At 42.8% G+C, this 18,266-nt stretch overlaps 1 protein-coding gene across 4 annotated transcripts in view; it reads left to right on the top strand.

Annotated features, from left to right (window-relative positions):
• The window catches only part of SPATA17 (spermatogenesis associated 17), a 189,829-nt gene that overhangs the window by 20,380 nt on the left and 151,183 nt on the right, over nucleotides 1-18,266 (top strand). For all 4 annotated transcript variants that reach the window (XR_013959644.1, XR_013959645.1, XM_080651392.1 and 1 more), the window contains exons 7-8: nucleotides 14,647-14,850; nucleotides 17,719-17,867. Coding sequence is in view for 2 of the 4 variants with exons in the window: in XM_080651392.1 (XP_080507518.1) it covers nucleotides 14,647-14,850; nucleotides 17,719-17,867 (353 nt within the window). In the remaining 2 variants the exon portion in view is untranslated. The remainder of the gene's footprint in view (nucleotides 1-14,646; nucleotides 14,851-17,718; nucleotides 17,868-18,266) is intronic.

Genomic DNA, 18,266 nt, shown 5'->3' with positions numbered 1-18,266 from the left:
TATATTTTATTGATATTTTACAGAGAGGAAGGGAGAGGGATAGAGAGTTAGAAACATCAATGAGAGAGAAACATCCATCAGCTGCCTCCTGCACACTCCCTACTGGGGATGTGCCCGCAACCAAGGTACATGCCCTTGACCGGAATCGAACCTGGGACCTTTCAGTCCACAGGCGGACGCTTCATCCACTGAACCAAACCGGTCAGGGCTCAGGGACAGCTTTTAACAGAAGTCCTTCAGCAGTTCCATCTTCACATAGAAAAATAAGTGGGGAATTTGGAATACTTAGACATTTCTTTTCTTTCTATGTATATACTTTTATTGATTTCAAAGGGGAAAGAAGAGGGAGAGAGAGATAGAAACATCAATGATGAGAGGGAACCATTGATAGGCTACCTCCTGCATGCCCCCCACTGGGAATTGAGCCCGAAACCTGGGCATGTGCCCTGACAGGGAATCCAACTTTGACCTCCTGGTTCATACTAGTACTTTGACGCTCAACTCCTGTCAGTTTTTACTGTCAACTCATGTAGGTATTTGAAAGGTTACTAAATAAATATTTAAGTGTAAGTAATTTTTATGAGGCATATCAGAATGAGAAATGTTTTATTAGCCCGCTTAAGAGGATAATTGTAATAACATTTTAGCAAGGAGAGAAACACTATTTGATTGGAAGTAATTTAGAAATGATTTTAATCTAGTTGGTAGAAAACTAATTTTATGTTAAACCTTCATAGTTCTAATATAGTTTAACTCGATGAGTGGAAACAAAACATTAATTCAGACAAATAACGCTTCTGAAAAGATGGATATTTTTGTAAGCTAAAATTGTATTTGTAAATTCAGACACAGAAAATAAATGAAATCATGTGTTATTTAATATATCGATCATTTTGGACAATTATGATGATATACTGACATACTCATAATGATAGCACAGTTTTAAAGTCAGTTTTAAGCTCATTTTCAGTACAAATCCAATGTATATCTTAAAGGTTCTAAAATCTACTAGTTTTTACTGATATTAATTATCTCATCTTTATGCAAGCAAATATGTTAGCACAAATAGAAATTACACAACTAAATAACTAATATTACAATGAGTGAATTGATAGACCCCCTCCGGCTTTTATTAATTAAAAAGTTCAAGTCATATTAAAGCACCTTTTATATATGTTTATTTCAATCACAAAGCTGAATGTGGTAACTTATTTGCATAAATAATCAATCACGATTTACTAGTAGTAATAAGGTTAATTTGTTGCTACAGACATAACAGGATTAGTCAATTATATTTCCTACAAAATGCTATTTGCTATGCACCCCATCACCTGTAAAACAGGATTGGGTTTAGCGCCCTTATTAAATGAACACATCAAAAAGTCTTCGTCCCTGTAAAAGTTCTATGAAAAGAAAGCTACTTTTAGTTGATTTGAATAAGTAAAATGCAGACATTGCCTCCATTTGGAAATTTAATTTATCTTTCTGCAAAGATTGATTATTTAATAAAGTTATTTATTTTGATTCAGTAACCAGTCAAACTAAATCTAACACATACAGGACATATTCCCTTTGAAGAAAATCTCATTTGCAGATTTGTTTTATTCCAAATAAACTGACTTTCATCCCCTTGTCCTTGTTCTTGGTAATAAATTATGTTGTCTGCGCCACCTACTGGTGGACCCAGGCAAAGGCCTATTGTTGGGCTCCTGAGAAGATGCTGCCTCTAAAATGTTGCCCGAATTTTTAAAGAGCCTCCTGGAGAGATCAGCAACGTGGCAGATAGAAAGTGAAACTCGAGGTCAAGTCACACATAGTTAGTCTTTAGAAATACAGGCCACCACGCAGGATTACACACATTTGCAGTGTCCTGATTTGTGAAAATAACACCCTGCCTTTATTTCAATCTGCTGATAAAAAAGGATAAATTAATGCAAGATAGATTAATTCCGTATATTCTAACCATGCATATTTTACTTTAGTTATGGCATTTAATAGCTTATGTATATTTGAGTTAAAACTAAAGTGGAAATTTATACATTTAATTAAAATTTGTACACATATTTTGTGGACATAATTTTCATGTTACCCCTTAATGGGTTTTCAATGCTTCCCCGTTAGTGAGTAGTAGAAATTTTCATATGGACACTGAGAGAGCAATTTTCAGTATTTCTGATTCTTTAAAGGGTTAATATATTGATTAAACTTTATTTTGAATTACTTAATTTTTTTGAGAGAAACAAATGGTTTCAGCTGCTCTTTACAAATTCCTATCAAATCTGTATACAGAAGGAAAAATCGTAAATATAAAAGGCATACTTGATATACCCAAAATTAATTGGTAGTCTACTGATATGGACAGCATGTTTATAAGATAACTAGAGGCCCGGTGCATGAAATTTGTGCACTCAGCAGGGGTGGGGGTCCCTCAGCCCGGCCTGCGCCTCTCTCAGTCCGGGAGCCCTCAGGGGATGTCTGACTGATGGCAGTCGGACATCCTTAGTGCTACTGCGGAGGCAGGAGAGGCTCCTACCACCACTGCTGCGCTTATCAGCCATGAGCCTGACTTCTGGCTGAGTGGCGCTCCCCCTGTGGGAGTGCACTGACCACCAGGGGGAGGCTCCTGCATTGAGCACCTGCCCCCTGGTGGTCAGTGTGCATTATAGCAATGGGTCGTTCCACCGTTTGGTCTATTTGCATATTAGCCTTTTATTATATAGGATTCTTGTAAGGTGGAAATAGGTATAAGTTAAGAGAAATATAGTACGCCTTCCAAAGCATGTATTGCTTTCAACTCTATCTTCCCAGTATTTTAAGTGGAGTGATTCCATGCCTTACATATAGTAAGTACACAATGTGTGATTGCTCATGTTTAATTTGAGGTGATGATGTCACAGAAGAACGACAGCCTTTCGGTGTGCACCTGCCTGTGTGTGTGTGTGTGTGTGTGTGTGTGTGTGTGTGTGATATATTTGGAAAGTATCTTTGGAGAGCCTTCTCATGAGAAATTGTCCTCAGGCAATGGCATCCCACCGCCATGTCTGGGGACTCAGAGTGATGTTAAAACATAATGACTCTCCGGAGTACAATCTTTAGACCTCTTGATAGTTATCACCAAACCACGTCTTTGACTTCAGAACATTCATTTGGTTCCTTCCCAGTTTGTAAGTTGGACCATTCCTCTCTCTGAGTTCAGAGGAAGTTGATTTAAAAAAGAAAGGAAGGAAGGAAACAAGGAAGGAAGGGGGAAGAAACATGGAGATCAAAAGTATTAGTTTTATTAGTAATGAAATCTGGGTTGGAAATGTACATCTGAAGCAATAATGAACTTGCTTCCACTTAATTCCCCAATTAAATCTACCTCTCAGGCATAGGCAAAGCAGGAAGACTAAGTCTGCCCTTGCGAATCTCAACACTATGTGGGAGCAAAGGATGTTCATTTCCCTGGGGCAGAAATCTATATATATAGAAGCCTAATATTACAAGTGTTCGATGGACCGGTCGACCGTTTGGTCGACTGCTCGACCAGTCACTGTGATGCGCACTGACCACCAGGGGACAGACGCTCTGACCAATAGGTTAGCTTGCTGCTGAGGTATGGCCGATTGGGACTGGGCGAGATGGGCCGGACACACCCTGGAGCCAACCTCCCGCAGTCCCTCCCCGGCCTCTAAGATATTTCTTCTAATTAATTTCCTTTCAATGTGCATGAATTCGTGCACAGGGCCTCTAGTAACTAAATAAGCATGGACCCGGAAGAGGTGGGAGAGCGTGTGAAGGCCTAAAGTTGTAGGTTTAACCAGGCAGAAGGATACCTTATCCATTAAGTCAGGAATAAAGTAAGTGTAGTATGTATGGATATACATTGGTAGGGAAGGTTGGAAGGTTGAAGTAACTAATGTTTGAGAACCTCATCACTCTGGTTGATCTTCTAAAATAATCCTGAGAGGAATCAGTGAAGGAGCGTGTTTAGTGGCACAAGGGCCGGGCTGGTCTGGAGACTACAGCATGCAGTGTCCCCAGTCTGCCTGGCTGCGTGACTGATGCCAGCAGTAACCAGCAGCCTGGGCTCGGAGGCGCAGAAGAAGAGTAGTAACAACAGCTAACAGCTTATTGAATGCTCCCTGGGAGCCCAGTATCATCCGACTGCTTTACATGAGTTGCCTCCCTTCATCCTCACATACCACCCTGGGAGTGGACTGTTCTTATCCCCAACAGATGGGGGAAGCACAAAGAGATGAAGTAAGGAGCCCACGGTCAATGTTAGTATCAGTGGGTCTAGTTCCAGAGCCCGCCTTCACATGGACTCTAGGATACTACCTTTTAACATGGTGGCATTTATTGAGTACTAACTTCATGTTAGGCACCATTCGAAGTATTAAGTCTTTATCTGCCTGTTGAGGTTGTTTCATTATTTGAGAGGAGAAAACCATGGTGCAGTGAGGTTAAGCTATGCAGGTAAAGGTCATAGCGGTAATAAGAGGTGGAGCGGGGGATTCAGATATAATTCACTAACCACAAAGCTATATGCAAGTAGAATGGATTCTGGTTTGGAGTGTGGCTAGGTGGGTGTGGCAGGATGGTGGACGTTAGGGACTTGCATAATTAAGATAATCAACCAAGTGACTCAGATAATAAGGGAAAAGTGATGGCAAAAAGGAGATGATAGATTAGGAAAACCTTGAGGGATCAGTCAGCTTGAGATCTTTGGGGACGAACCTTATGGTTAGCAAGAATTAAGAATGAGAAACGCGTGGACTAGAAGATTGTGATAAGAGGGTAAGATGTCAGTGTTTAAGGTTATTGAATTATTAACAGAGCAGTTCTGGATGATGGGGGTTTAGGGGGTGTGGCCAACATGGTGTAAAGGTGAAGGTCAGTGCAGATGGGGTCAGAGAACTGTGACTACACTATTGGGATGGGTTGCCCATTGGTACATGAAATCACCTAAAATTATCCCAGAACATACGGTTGAAAGGAAGACTAGGTCAAGTGCCAGAGGTTGACAGGAATATGGAGAAATGAGCAGCGAGTCTTTGTGTGTTTGCCGTGAAGAGGGATGATAGCTGAGATGTTCAGATGGCAAGAAGGCAGAAGGGTCCTGGCTTGGAAGTGACATTGGGGCACTGAGATAACGCAAATCCATCCCTGGGCGCTGTGGTCCAGGGCATGCTAACCCCTTGCTCAGTAGGGCTACAAGGCAAGTGGCGTTCCAGAAGAGAAGGGAGCTTCAATTATAATAATAAAAAAAATAGAGAGTGTGTTTATCGAAAAGTTTGGGGGGCATCGGGAAGTTGTTGAGCATGGATGAGAGACAGGTTACACGGGCAAGATTGAAAAGATTGCCGACAAGGGCATCAGAAGTGTTGGGGAAGTAAGCGGGGGATGAGGATGAGAACCAAAGAATGTAAAGGAGAGTGTGACTAATTGGTTACCAAGTTATTTGGGCATGAGCAGTCTGACCAAGAAGCAAACAGGTAAGTACTTGCTCTACCCAACTAGCTCCTGTTGCTGAGAAATTTAAGTAGCCATGCCTATTCCTTATTTCAGTGATCGTAGTGGTGATTTCATAGACCTAAAATGAATTCTGGATTTAAAAGTACAAGGGAAGCACTATTTCCTCAGATTTTGAAACATGTAAAAAATAATTAAAAACTTGTGAAACAACCCAATAGTTCCCCCCAAAAGCCAGAAATCAAACTATGATTCATTTTAGAGCAAATCAGCTTTTTTATCAAAATACTAAAGGCCCAGTGCACGAAATTCGTGCACTCGGGGGCGGGGGTTTCACTCAGCCCGGACTGCAAGAAGCCCTCAGGGGATGTCCGACTGATGGCTTAGGCCTGCTCCCCCCATCATGGGGATGAAAGCAAAGTACAAAAATCCTAGTCACTCAGCTCAATTGTCCCCAAGTGGCAGGTATAATCTATACCTAATAGGTACTAATCAATAATTTCCATTCAAGAAGCCACAGGTTTACAGCACAAAGATGGTGAGAGCCCAGACATTGGAAAGTCACGTGGTCTTTGTTCCTGGACCCGAGACTGGCCAGCCCACGAGGCAGGCGGTCCTGCGCTTTGACACCACCTAATGGCTTCTTCCTGTTCCCTTAAAAAAAATCCTTCTTCAAAGACACATGGGAAATCAGCTTCTTGCAGAGCCCGTGTAACCCTGGGTTTAGACTGTGACAAATGCCCCCTTCTGTTGCTACATTTTCTTCCACAAAAGAAAATTTCCATCCAGTGGCCTGTTTCTGTGATGCTAAGCATTTCTCTTTCCGCCATGAATTGTCCTGGAAGTCACCTTTTAAATCCTACGCTGAAATCGTTTTCCAATCCAACACCCGTGGAAGGGACCAGGCAAGAGAAAGAGCCGGGCTTCCAGGGGAGGAAAAGGCGTTGAGTGGAAGGCTTTTTCAGGGGAGGGTGGTCATAAACATGCTTCACTGTTTTTCTCCTCTTTTCCTGAGAGCACACGGCCTTCATTCCTATGTAATAAGCCAGAGTGGAAATTGTGTAGAGAGGAGTTACAAACGGAGTTCTTAGATCACTGGGGATGGAATGGAAGCTCCCTCCAACTGCTCTACTGGAAGAACCCCCTCCCCAGGTCGCCCAGGAATCTCCTGGTTAGAATCCGGGGGGCCTCGGGGAGGACTGGCACCTGGTTCATCACTCCTGTGGTCAGACCCCCCCACCCCCCCGTGGCCTTGGTGACGCTCTGCTGGGCGTTGTCTTCTCCTCTGGTCCTTTCTTCTCATTCTCCTTCAGTAACTCCTGTGAATCTTGTTCACTCTGATTCCACGTGGGGCTACTTACACTGAGTGGCCGGATTATTTTATTTATATATATATATATATATATATATATATATATATATATATATATATTTTAGAGGCCCAGTGCATGAATTCGTGCATGGATGGGGTCCGGCCAGCCTGGCCAGGAGGAGGGGACATGGGTGGTTGGCCCGCCTGCCTACTGGTCGAACTCCTGGTCAAGGGGACAATTTGCCTATTAGCCTTTCATTCTATAGGATATACACTGAGTGGCCAGATTATTATGCGTTCAGAGATCATCATCATCTGGCCACTCAGTGTATAGTCCATCATATCAGTTATTTAAAGCTTTCTGTTTCTTTGCTCATCTCCTCAATGTTTTCTGGGAAGGTGTCCTTCCACCTCACACGCCAGACAGATCCCTTCTCTGCCTTCTGACGCTGCCAAGCACCAGGCGGCGGATCTGCTCGGACCCTCTGTTGTCAGTGTGGGGATGTGTGAGTGGGGGGGGGGGGGGAGGGAGGGGGTGTCGATGCAGGGGCGGGGCGGGGCGGGGCGGGGGCGTGTTGAGGCGGGGATGTGTCGGGGCGGGGGTGTGTGGGTGGGGGGGGGTGTCGGTGCGGGGATGTATCTTCCGTGGTTGGGACGATCTGTGCACTAGCGAGGCTGTGCGTCACAGCAACACGCACTAAGCCAAGGCAGATCTGGGAGGTTGTCAGGGTAGCAGACGGAGCCTGGGGTCAGTGCAGCCGACCTGGGGCCGGGGGCCAGGCCTGGAGAAGTTATGTGAGCAAGAAAACAATCGCAAATCTTGGCGGCATAGGGGAGTTGTTGAGCACGGGTGGGAGACGGGTTACACAGGCAGGATCGAAAGGATTGTAAACATCAACAATCTGCCTGGTGGGCGTGGCTCAGTGGTTGAGTGTCCACCCATGAACCCAGAGGTCATGGATGGATTCCCCGTCAGGACACATGCCTATGTTTTGAGCTCCATCCCCAGTAGGGGGCGTGCAGGAGGCAGCCGATCAATGCTTCTCTCTCATCCTTGATGCTTCTATCTCTCTTCCTCTCCCTTCCTCTCTGAAATCAATAAGAATATATTTTTAAAAAGAAGAAAGAAAACAAGGGACTTCCGTCCAGTTCTGGGAGGGAATCACGGATGCAGTGACCGACATCTGCAGATACAGAGGCCACGGGACTGATCAGCGGGGAAGGTTTCCCAGAGAGTCTCAGGGACAGTGTTTCTCAGAAAACCCTTCCCCATGCACATATGGCTGAAGGGAAATCCTGCGTGAAAATTAAAGAGAGAGAGAGCGATTCTTTCCGTCCCCAGATTTGAGAGTCCTCAGTAACTGCCATGTCCTGGAAGCCTGAAGCCAGCCCCACGCCCCTTCCCCCTCACGCCCAGGGAGTTGCCATGTCACGTCTGCCACGAGGACAGACCCTGCTGCTGCGGAGGTCACCTGTCACCTCCTAATTACCATCCAGCGCTGCCTTGGTGGTCCCCACGCTGCCCCACCGCTCCCGGCCCCGACACCGCTGACCTCCCCGGTGAAGCCGTCTTCTCCGGGGCCTGCGGCTCCTCCCTCCTGTTTGCTGTTGGAGTGCCCTTCAGGGGTCCTCTGCCCCCACTTATTTCTACACAGGCACGCCTCGCTTTTGTTGCCCTTCGTGGATACTGCGTTTTCCTTTCTTCCTTTCTTTTTATATTTTTTAAATATGTTTTTATTGATTTCAGAGAGGAAGGGAGAGAGAGAGACAGAAACATCAAGGATGAGAGAGAATCATTGATCGGCTGCCTCCTGAACGCCCCTTACTGGGGATGGAGCCCGCAATCTGGGCATGTGCCCTTGACTAGAATCGAACCTGGAACCCTTCAGTCCACAGGCCAACACTCTATCCACTGAGCCAAACCGGCTGGGGTAAGGTTACAGCCATTATGAGAGGACCCTTCAGCCAGCGGGTTATGTGACTGTTGGTCACAGAATCATTCTCCTTTCCCGCCCCCACCCCCAGAGAAGGGCATGGTGGGCTGATGGCTCTGAATTCACCCCTGTACACACCTTAGACCCGGCAAAGCCTTCCTAAGTTAGTAGATGCTCAATATTATTGCATTGAGTTAGTTACATAGAAAATGGTATCTTATTTAAATTTTAATTGGCATTTCGTAAGGATATTTTAATATCTGATAATAATGGTAAAGATATCAACATGATTTCTAAAAATCACGTATTAACCTAAAGAAGCCAGGTACATCTGGCATCTGCATATAACGTGACCCCTCTAGAATTTGACCCTAACCACTTAAAAATTATATATATATTTTTAAAACAACATTTATTATTATTGATTAAGAAATCAATTGTTTTCCCATTGATTTTTAAGAGAGAGTGGAAGGGAGGGGGACAGACAGAGAGAGAGAAACATGGATGTGAGAGAGACACATCGATTGGTTGCCTCCCACACCAAGGTACGTGCCCTGGTCCTGAATCAAACCCGGGACCCTTCAGTCCCCAGGCATCTGATGCTCTGTACACTGAGCCAAACCAGCAAGGGCAAAAATTATATTGTTTAACTGAAGCAAAAGAAGAGAATAAGCATTTGTAGCCAGTCATAGTTCTTTCATTTTAATTCTTGTTTTACACAGGTAAGTTCCATACCATGTACATTCCTGTGACTCCCTAACGTTTCCCTGAAATCCCCATCCCTCCTGGGGAGCTATGTCTGAGGGTTAGCGGGACTATTGTCTGAAATGCAGGTGGAAGCAGAAGGGCTCCGGCTGAGAAATGACCATGTTTCCTCTTCGTGCTCAGCAAGAGTAATTGAATGGAGAATATCTTACTAAACGCTGGGCTGTGGCAGTGTATTAACACTCCGACTGTCTCCTAACAGCAGGGCAATTATTTGCTGAGTGGGGTTTTTATAAATCCCCTGGCACTCCTGTGCCCTGGTAATTATGATGAAGTGCACTGGTCAGCGTCCACTCAGCAGGCCCTGCCCCGCACATATTTCATTCACACACTCTGGCCCGCTGTTCCTCTCCCAGTTAGCAGAGATCTGCACTCCTCTTCTGTGCTCGCTCAGTGTCTTATTTCCTCAACACATTTTTTTAAATTGATTTCAGAGAAAGGAAAGGAGAGGGGGAGAGATAGAAACATCAATGATGAGAGAGGATCATTGATTGGCTGCCTCCTGCACCTCCCACCCCCCACTGGGGATTGAACCCGCAACCTGGGCATGTGCCCTGCCTGGGATTCGACCCGTGACTTCCTGGTTCATAAGTCAAAGCTCAACCACTGAGCCACACCGGCCAGGCTCAATGCATTTTTTTTTTAAATGAAAACTTAGAACTCAAATATAGTTTAGATAGCCCTCCTTTTAAACTGCTTCTCTCTCACAGTATTCACAAATTCTGAATTGCGGAGCGAGAAAATACTTTCTAATTTGGTTCCATTTTTGTGGCCACCGCTGACTCCTCTTTGCTGTGCTCCTGCCGGCTGCAGAAGTGAAAGTCGAATGCTCCCGGAATAAGCAGTGACTTTGAAATCAGGAGGAATTAGGATTTCTCAGACGGCGACACATGAAATCGAAGCCCTCATAAATGTGCTTTGGGAGTTTGAGGTTCACACAGCCCTATTTCAAGTTCTTTTTTATTTTACAGAAACTTGTGTTAAGAGTAAGCCTCAATAATAAAAAGAAGGGGGGAAATTAGACATAGCTTCCCCCAGGCAATTACAAAATAAAGGTCAGCCTTTGAAAGGAAAATTATCAGAAAGACATTCTCCGTGAAATGAAAAACAGTAGATGCTCCACGTATAAAAAGGATGTCCATTCGTTTTCAAATCAATCGCGTTTTGTGTTTTGTTTTTTAAGTACTTTCCCACGTAATCCTCAAGTAGAAGCATAAAATCCGGAAAGAAAAGAGCCAACTGGTAGATGGTTAGAAATACGGAATCGTTCAAAATATGAATGTAACGCTAAGGGTGACTGGGTAACAAATGGCACGTTTGCTCGCTGCTCAGCCCGGCATAATTAATATTCTAGTTCATGCTTAAGTCCCCATGATGGAGGGTCTGAAGGGAAGAATTCAAGAAAAATATATATATCTATTATATAACTCATGGCCTCCCCCCCACACCCTTTGACGAGTCAGAATCATAGCCTTTAAAAAAACCAGCGCTTTCACAGCTCATTTGCCGTCTGTACCGCTGGGCCCCCAGCCTGCAGCCGGGCCTGATGCAGGGAGGTCAGCAGGAGGCTGTTAGCTGAGTCCTCTCCTGAGAACCCCTGGGTCTTATTGAGTTGAATGTTAGCATGACAGTACTGCAAATAACTCAGTTGTAGGCTGTTTAAAAAAAAAAAACACACAGTTAGCAAAGATTTCCCCATAGTGCTGGTCACTCCAGAAAATGATTGCCGAGAATGAAGTCCCACAAGCGAGCTTGGCAGCCGCCCTTCCACGCTGTGAAAAATGTGGAGGCTGAGAAATAGGTCCTAGTCCCTGAGGACGAACTTGGTCTTTGGTGGCTCCTAGGAATATTTTTAGAAACCCTCAGCAAGCCGTTTAGTCACAGGTGGCTTACACATGATGAACTAACTAGAGCAACTGGGACAATAGTAAGTTCACGTCGTTTTATTTACTGCAAGAAGAATAATTAAATGGATCCTTTCTCAACCTAACCAAGTAGTGTATTTGCTATGGGGATTGTGGGAGGGCCAGACGGTGTTCATTGACATTTTTAGCATTAACTGAGTTTCTAAAATAGAGCATTAACTTAATTTCTAAAATATTAACTTAATTTCTAGAATGGATCCTTTCTCAATCTAACCAAGTAGGGTATTTGCTGGAGGGATTGTGGGAGGGCCGGACTGTGTTCATTGATGGCTTTCGCAAATGCATTAACTTAATTTCTAAAATATCGACAGCCGGAAGATTTTAAATGAGACATTTTCAATTCAATTAAACTGTATTTTCTATCTATATTTGATTTAAATTGCAAGGAGAATCCACAGGAGGAGGGCCCCATGGAGGTTGCAGAGTACCATTTCAGGAAGCTATCAGGCCTGCGGTCCCATTTGCATTTCCCATCGAGCCTCTGTGTACATGTGCATGCAAATTTGGGGGGATCAGAGGAGATTTCTAATGGGGGTGACGTGAATAGCCGGCGGCAGTTACCCAGGTAGACAGACATTGTAAAGCATAAATTATAATCTAGTTAAACTGCATGTATTTTACTATTTTAATCTGGAAATGATATGCTAACAGACGTCCTTTAATTAGATTATCACTGAACAGAATGGCATTTTCTTATATCTCTGTCATAGACTTGTGTAGGTTTAATTATATTGTATGTCAGAATAGTCTTTTTCATGTAATACTTATTGTTTTTTTCTCATTACAATTGATAGATTCTCATCGTAGAAAATCACTCTGAAAAGATGTTAAAAATTACCATCCACTTAAAAGTCCACTGAAAGCTATTTTTAATATATGTATACATATTTTCTTTTATTAAGATCATTTCACTATCTGTTTACGTATCCACCTTATTCTATAATCAGTGTTATAGGCAGCGAATGTTAACTGACATTATAAATGGTGTATACAATTGCCTGTAACATTTTCAACACTGTTCTTTCTTATATAAATAAATTGAGGTGAGGGGAGTCGCAAAGAAGAGCTAGTAAAACACAGTTTAAAAATATTTAAATACATTTACATTAGGTTGGTTTTATCTGATAAGATTCAGTCCCGGATTATAACATAGGAAAAGTTGAGTGGGAGGTGATTCGGGTTAGTGCTAATTTCTAGATAGAAATGTGCTCAACAACTAATTAAAACTGACATCTCAAGAAAGATGAAAAGGGTATAATCTATAACTTCTTAGGAAGAAGTTGATAGGATTTTGAAATAAACCTTAAATATTTTACTAAGAATGTGGCTTTGGAAAACAGTAGAGAAACTGAGGCCTCGTGGGCATGTCTGAATGATGCATTGTTATTCCGGAAAAGCATCTAGCCTCATCTTAAAATATATTTTTATCGATTTCAAAGAGGAAGGAAGAGGGAGAGAGAGATAGAAACATCAACGATGAGAGAGAGTCATGAATCAGCTGCCTCCTGCACGCCCCCTACTGAGGGTCGAGCCTACAGTCCTGGCATGTGCTCTGACCGGGAATCGGAATCAAACCGTGACCTCCTGGTTCATAAGTCGATGCTCAATCACTGAGCCACGCCAGCCGGACTAGCCTCATTTTTAGTGTCTACTATGTGACAAGCGCTCTGCTAGGCTCTGGGGATGCAAAAATACCCAACCCAGAGTCCCGGCACTCCAGCTGCTGGCCTGGGGAAGACGGACACACGGAAAGCTAACTGTGGGACAGGACACAGGATCCAGCCAGAGCCCGTGGTATTAGACACCGGTTAGCACTGAACTGAGTGCTGGGCTGGAAGTAGAACATTTTCAAGGATAAAGGCAACTATCCTAACTAATCCTAGTACTTCGGAACTGCTGATTCCATGAGGGAGATACAGCAACCAGAAATATTTGTGGATATGATAGAAAAGCACACTTTCAGGGAGAAGAGAGAAAGGTGTAAAGGATTCATGTTTTTACATTAGTCTAGGGTGCGCACAGAGCCAACAAGCCAATCATACTGTCCTCTAAAGTGTGACTTGTCCTTATGAATATGCATGTGTGTATATGAAACGGTATCAAAGTATGGTTCTGCACTCAAACACCATTGAATTTTCAGAAAAAAATGGACATCTGCTAAACTGGAATTGAACATTTGTCATCCATACATCTGCTGACCCTCTGTTGCATAGCAGGTGCTGTGCTAAGTAAGCCCTGACTATTTTGACGCAGTGTGACAAGGTCATTGATGAATAGCAAGGGTACTGTGACATGGAAGTAGAGCTCCGAACCACATGAATTCAAAATACAGGATGTTATTTTGAATATATTATATACATATTCATATGTACATCCACTTTGATTATTATTTTATCCACTTTGATTATATATATATATAATATATCCCCTGTGATTATTATTTTATATATATATTATTTTAAAGAACGTAAAATAACTGCCATTATATAATGAATCATCATTCAAACAGTCAAATGTTTATTGAGTACATATTTTGTTATTATTATTTTTGTTGTTGTTGTTAATCCTCGCCCAAGGATATTTTTTCCACTCATTTTTAGGGAGAGAGTGGAAGAGAGAAAGAGAGACAGAGAGAAACATCGACGTGAGAGAAACACATCGATGGGTTGCCTCTTGTACGAGCCCTGACCAGGGCCCAGGCTGGGGAGGAGCCTGAAACCAAGGTACATGCCCTTGACTGGAATCGAACCTGGGACCCTTTGGCCCGCAGGCCGACGCTCTATCCACTGAGCCACACCAGTTAGGCTTGAGCACATACTTTATACCTGAAACTGGCTCAAGCCTTGTGTATTTGGTTTGTCTGAGTGAATGTATGGCTATACCAGTAGATATGGTTCCATATACACACTCATAGTTAGTTAATGGTTAGCATACAAAAAGAATGACTTAAGGTGCTTCTGTTATTTTTTTTCCATAAATACAATGATGTAAAATGTACCTTGTGTGGCAGGTAGGAACCACAGCTCAGTGGTTTTTAGCATATTTTGTCTTCAACCACGCACGATTCTGAAACGGCTGGTCTGTCATGAAGATGGAGCATGGGGCTTTTTTGATCTTCCCTGGTAAATCTGAAATTCACCTCCAGAAGTCATTTCACATAGTCCTTACACATATGAAAAATGTGACAGTGCAACTTGATCTTCCTTTTACTTCGCGTGAAAATTAAAGACCCAAATCAAACTTCTGTCTGCTTTAGATCCCAGGTGTATACAACTCACCATTCAGAAAGGATCCCGACCCATGGGAACTACGGCTACAGAAGGCGAAGCCTTTAACGCCTCTAAGACCCAAAGCCAAGCGGAAGCGGGCCCACAGCCTGAACAGCTGGCTGGCCTGCACCAGCACCCGGTCCTTCCCTCGCTCCCACATCCTGCCGCCCATCAGCAGGAAGCAGTGCCAGGTACTCTTTGGCCCCATGTAAGAATTCTTCCCACGATCATGAGCTTTGCTGGTTTGTTAAAAAGTGACTGTTGTTTTGTCTTTGTGATCATTAAAGGAATTTTTTTATAGGATCTAATGTTAAGTAAGAAATCTAAAGTATGTTTAAAACATACACCAAGGAAGCAATCAAATATTTCTTTGGTATTGAACTATGTAATGTTTTGAATGAGAAGTTAACACATAGGATTTGGGGGTAAGATCAAGACTTTTGTGTGAAAATACTGGTTTTTTGCTTTTTAAAAAATATTTTTTCTTTATTGATTACAGAGAGGAAGGGAGAGGGAGAGAGAAACATCAATGATGAGACTCATTGATCGGCTGTCTCTTGCACGCCCCTACTGGGGACTAAGCCAGCAACCCCGGCATGTGCCCTGACTGGGAATCGAACTGTGACCTCCTGTGTTTTTTTTTGTTTGTTTGTTTTTTTAATATATTTTATTGATATTTCACAGAGAGGAAGGGAGAGGGATAGAGAGCTAGAAACATCGATGAGAGAGAAACATCGATCAGCTGCCTCCTGCACACCTCCCACTGAGGATGTGCCCGCAACCAAGGTACATGCCCTTGACCGGAATCGAACCCGGGACCTTTCAGTCCGCAGGCCGATGCTCTATCCACTGAGCCAAACCGGTTTCGGCGCTGTGACCTCCTGGTTTATAGGTACATGCTCAACCACCGAGCACGCCAGCCAGACTGCAAATATTGTTATAAACAGTACTCATTATAACCTGTTGTTGCTAGAAAGATTGTATGTGTTATCAAATATTTAATGTGACCTGTCATCTGATGACCCATATCTTTACATGTAACTGTAAACCTAATTTAGATTTGAGTACTTTTAAGAGTACTAGTATATAAGTTGGGGAATGAGAGAGGGCCCGAAACAGTGCAAGACTCCAGTAAAATAAACAGACCATCTTCACTGTGGACTGGGATGGAGATAAAGCGTGGAGTGAGGTGTGCTGGGTGACGGTCCTGAAAGTCCCAGAAAGCAATCGTTCTGTCATCCCACCAACACTTAAACTGGGAATACACCCACCACCAGGTAGCATCAACCCAGAACTGGACTGATTTTGGTTCACACACCAAGCTCCCAGAGCCTCCTGCCTATGGGTTCTGTGCTCAGGCGTGCCTCTGTTTACCTCTCTCTGTATAAAAAATTACTCCAGCCCAGCTGGTGTGGCTCAGTGGTTGAGCATCGACCTATAAATCAGAAGGTCATGGTTCGATTCCCGGTCAGGGCACATGCCTGGGTTGTGGGCTCGATCCCCAGTAGGGGCGTGCAAGAGGCAGCCAATCAATGATTCTATCTCATCATTGATGTTTCTCTCTCTCTCTCCCTCTCCCTTCCTCTCTGAAATTAATAAGAATATATTAAAAAGTATATATACATTAAATATATAGTAAATAAAATAAATAAAGATACATAAATATATTAGTAATTATATATAATAAATTAAAGTTCATAATAAAAGATATATGTAAACATATATATCAAATGGGGATGTGTGTATATATATTAATAGTGAACTTGGAATCATGGTACTGTATCTTTAAAAAATAAAGTTCCAATAAAAATTCATTAACTCCTTTCCAATATAGCAATCCTCCTGTCCAGCTGTGAAAAGTACTAGATGATACTTATTTGCCATTTGTGTTATTTACGGTCCATGACTTTTATGGTAACTGGTTCCTATTATTGGTTTCTATTAATGTAAAACATAAGTGAACAGAAATGAGGCGTGAATCATTTCTTTTTATTAGCCCACTGTCTTCCCTCAGCACCGGCAGGAACTCCAGCTGTGGCCTGTTAGGGATAACCTAGTTAAGGAAGGATAAGGAATAGGAGTAGGAATCTTGGTCCCTTTTCCATCACTTCTCTCCTGCACAATGGTGGCAAAAGGAGAAAACTATATGTACTTAATGGCACAGCAAAATCTCGAGCCACCTCTGACTTGTATTGTGCATTATGTGATGCTAATTCGTCAGACAACCAGTGGATTCCCATAACTGGTATATTAGTAACTACTAATTTAAAGGCAGGATATGTGGTGAATCACTTTTCCCAGTTGTGGCTTCTGGACTTGGCTATGCATTTGTGTGATTGCATGGCTGATATTGTATCAAAGAATTTTAAATAAAAAACACAAGAAAGAGTAAAATAGAAGATTTGACATTCACCTAAAAGCCTTATTTTAGTGAAAAAACACTTGCATCCTTTTTCTATGGATAGCGGTGTTCTTTGAAGCTAAGCTCAGAATTGTTTCTACTATTTTTACTCAGAAAGGGAGAGGATTCTTTGCAAATTATGTTCAGAGAAACATGTTTTTAAAAATTTGAAAGTAGAGCAACTATAACTATAGACTTACCAGTTTTAGCATAAAAACTTTTGATGTGCAGAAAATTAACGTAACACATTTTCAGTATCATCACTTGTACTAGTGTGGACATTTCTTGAAGATGCAATATTGTGTCATGTATTTTCTAATTCAGAGAAGAATGAGTTGTAATTTAGGCCCGGCCGGTGTGGCTCAGTGGTTGAGTGTTGACCGATGAACCAGGAGATCTCGGTTCGATTCCCAGTCAGGGCACATGCCCGGGTTGTGGGCTCGGCCCCCAATGTGGGGCATACGGGAGGCAGCCAATCAATGATTCTCTCTCATCATTGATGTTTCTATCTTTCCCTCCCTTCCTCTCTGAAATCAATAAAAATATATTTTAAAAAATTAGTTTAGTAAACTTGCTGTGCTTTGTAGGCATTCAGTAACCTTGATCATCAATAACACGGTAAAGGAATCCTTTGTAATGAAACATCCTGTCTTGCCAGGGGCCCTTCCGTGACATCAGTGAAGTACTGAAGCAGCGCTACAAGCCTTTGGAGCCAACGTTGCGGGTGGCGGAACCAATCAATACGTTAAAAGAGGCCAGAAGTGAATTCAGAAGATGGGACACAGCAAGAAATGTTCATGAGAACATGTGAGTCCTTAGCTTAAGAAAACAGCTGTCCCGTGTTTGGGGCCTACGTTATCTACCATTTTCCATTTCTGATATTGCAGAGAATCTCTTATTTGTGAGAAAACGTCAGGTCCCCATGGCCTCTCCAAAAGCAACCATTTTCGACGACATGCAAATGTTTTAGATAGGACAGTATTGATGAGGATATCGATTGCATATGTGTAGTCAATAGTCGAATTGGATCAGGGGCCCACCCTACTGTCATTTCAACTTATTATTTCTGCATTGACCATATTTCCAAATGTGGTCACAGTCTTCAACATGTTCTTCAAGATAAGCATAGGAAGTGGGGGTGGTACTGTTTGACAGAGTGTGGATCGCAGAGGATTTCTTTGAGAAGTCACTTCAAAGCTTTATTTG

The sequence above is a fragment of the Plecotus auritus genome, assembly GCF_963455305.1.
Source record: "Plecotus auritus genome assembly, chromosome: 14".
Taxonomy (NCBI): Eukaryota; Metazoa; Chordata; class Mammalia; order Chiroptera; family Vespertilionidae; genus Plecotus; species Plecotus auritus.
Note: the sequence above shows the minus strand (reverse complement) of the source record. Positions and strands in the feature narration are given on the sequence as shown.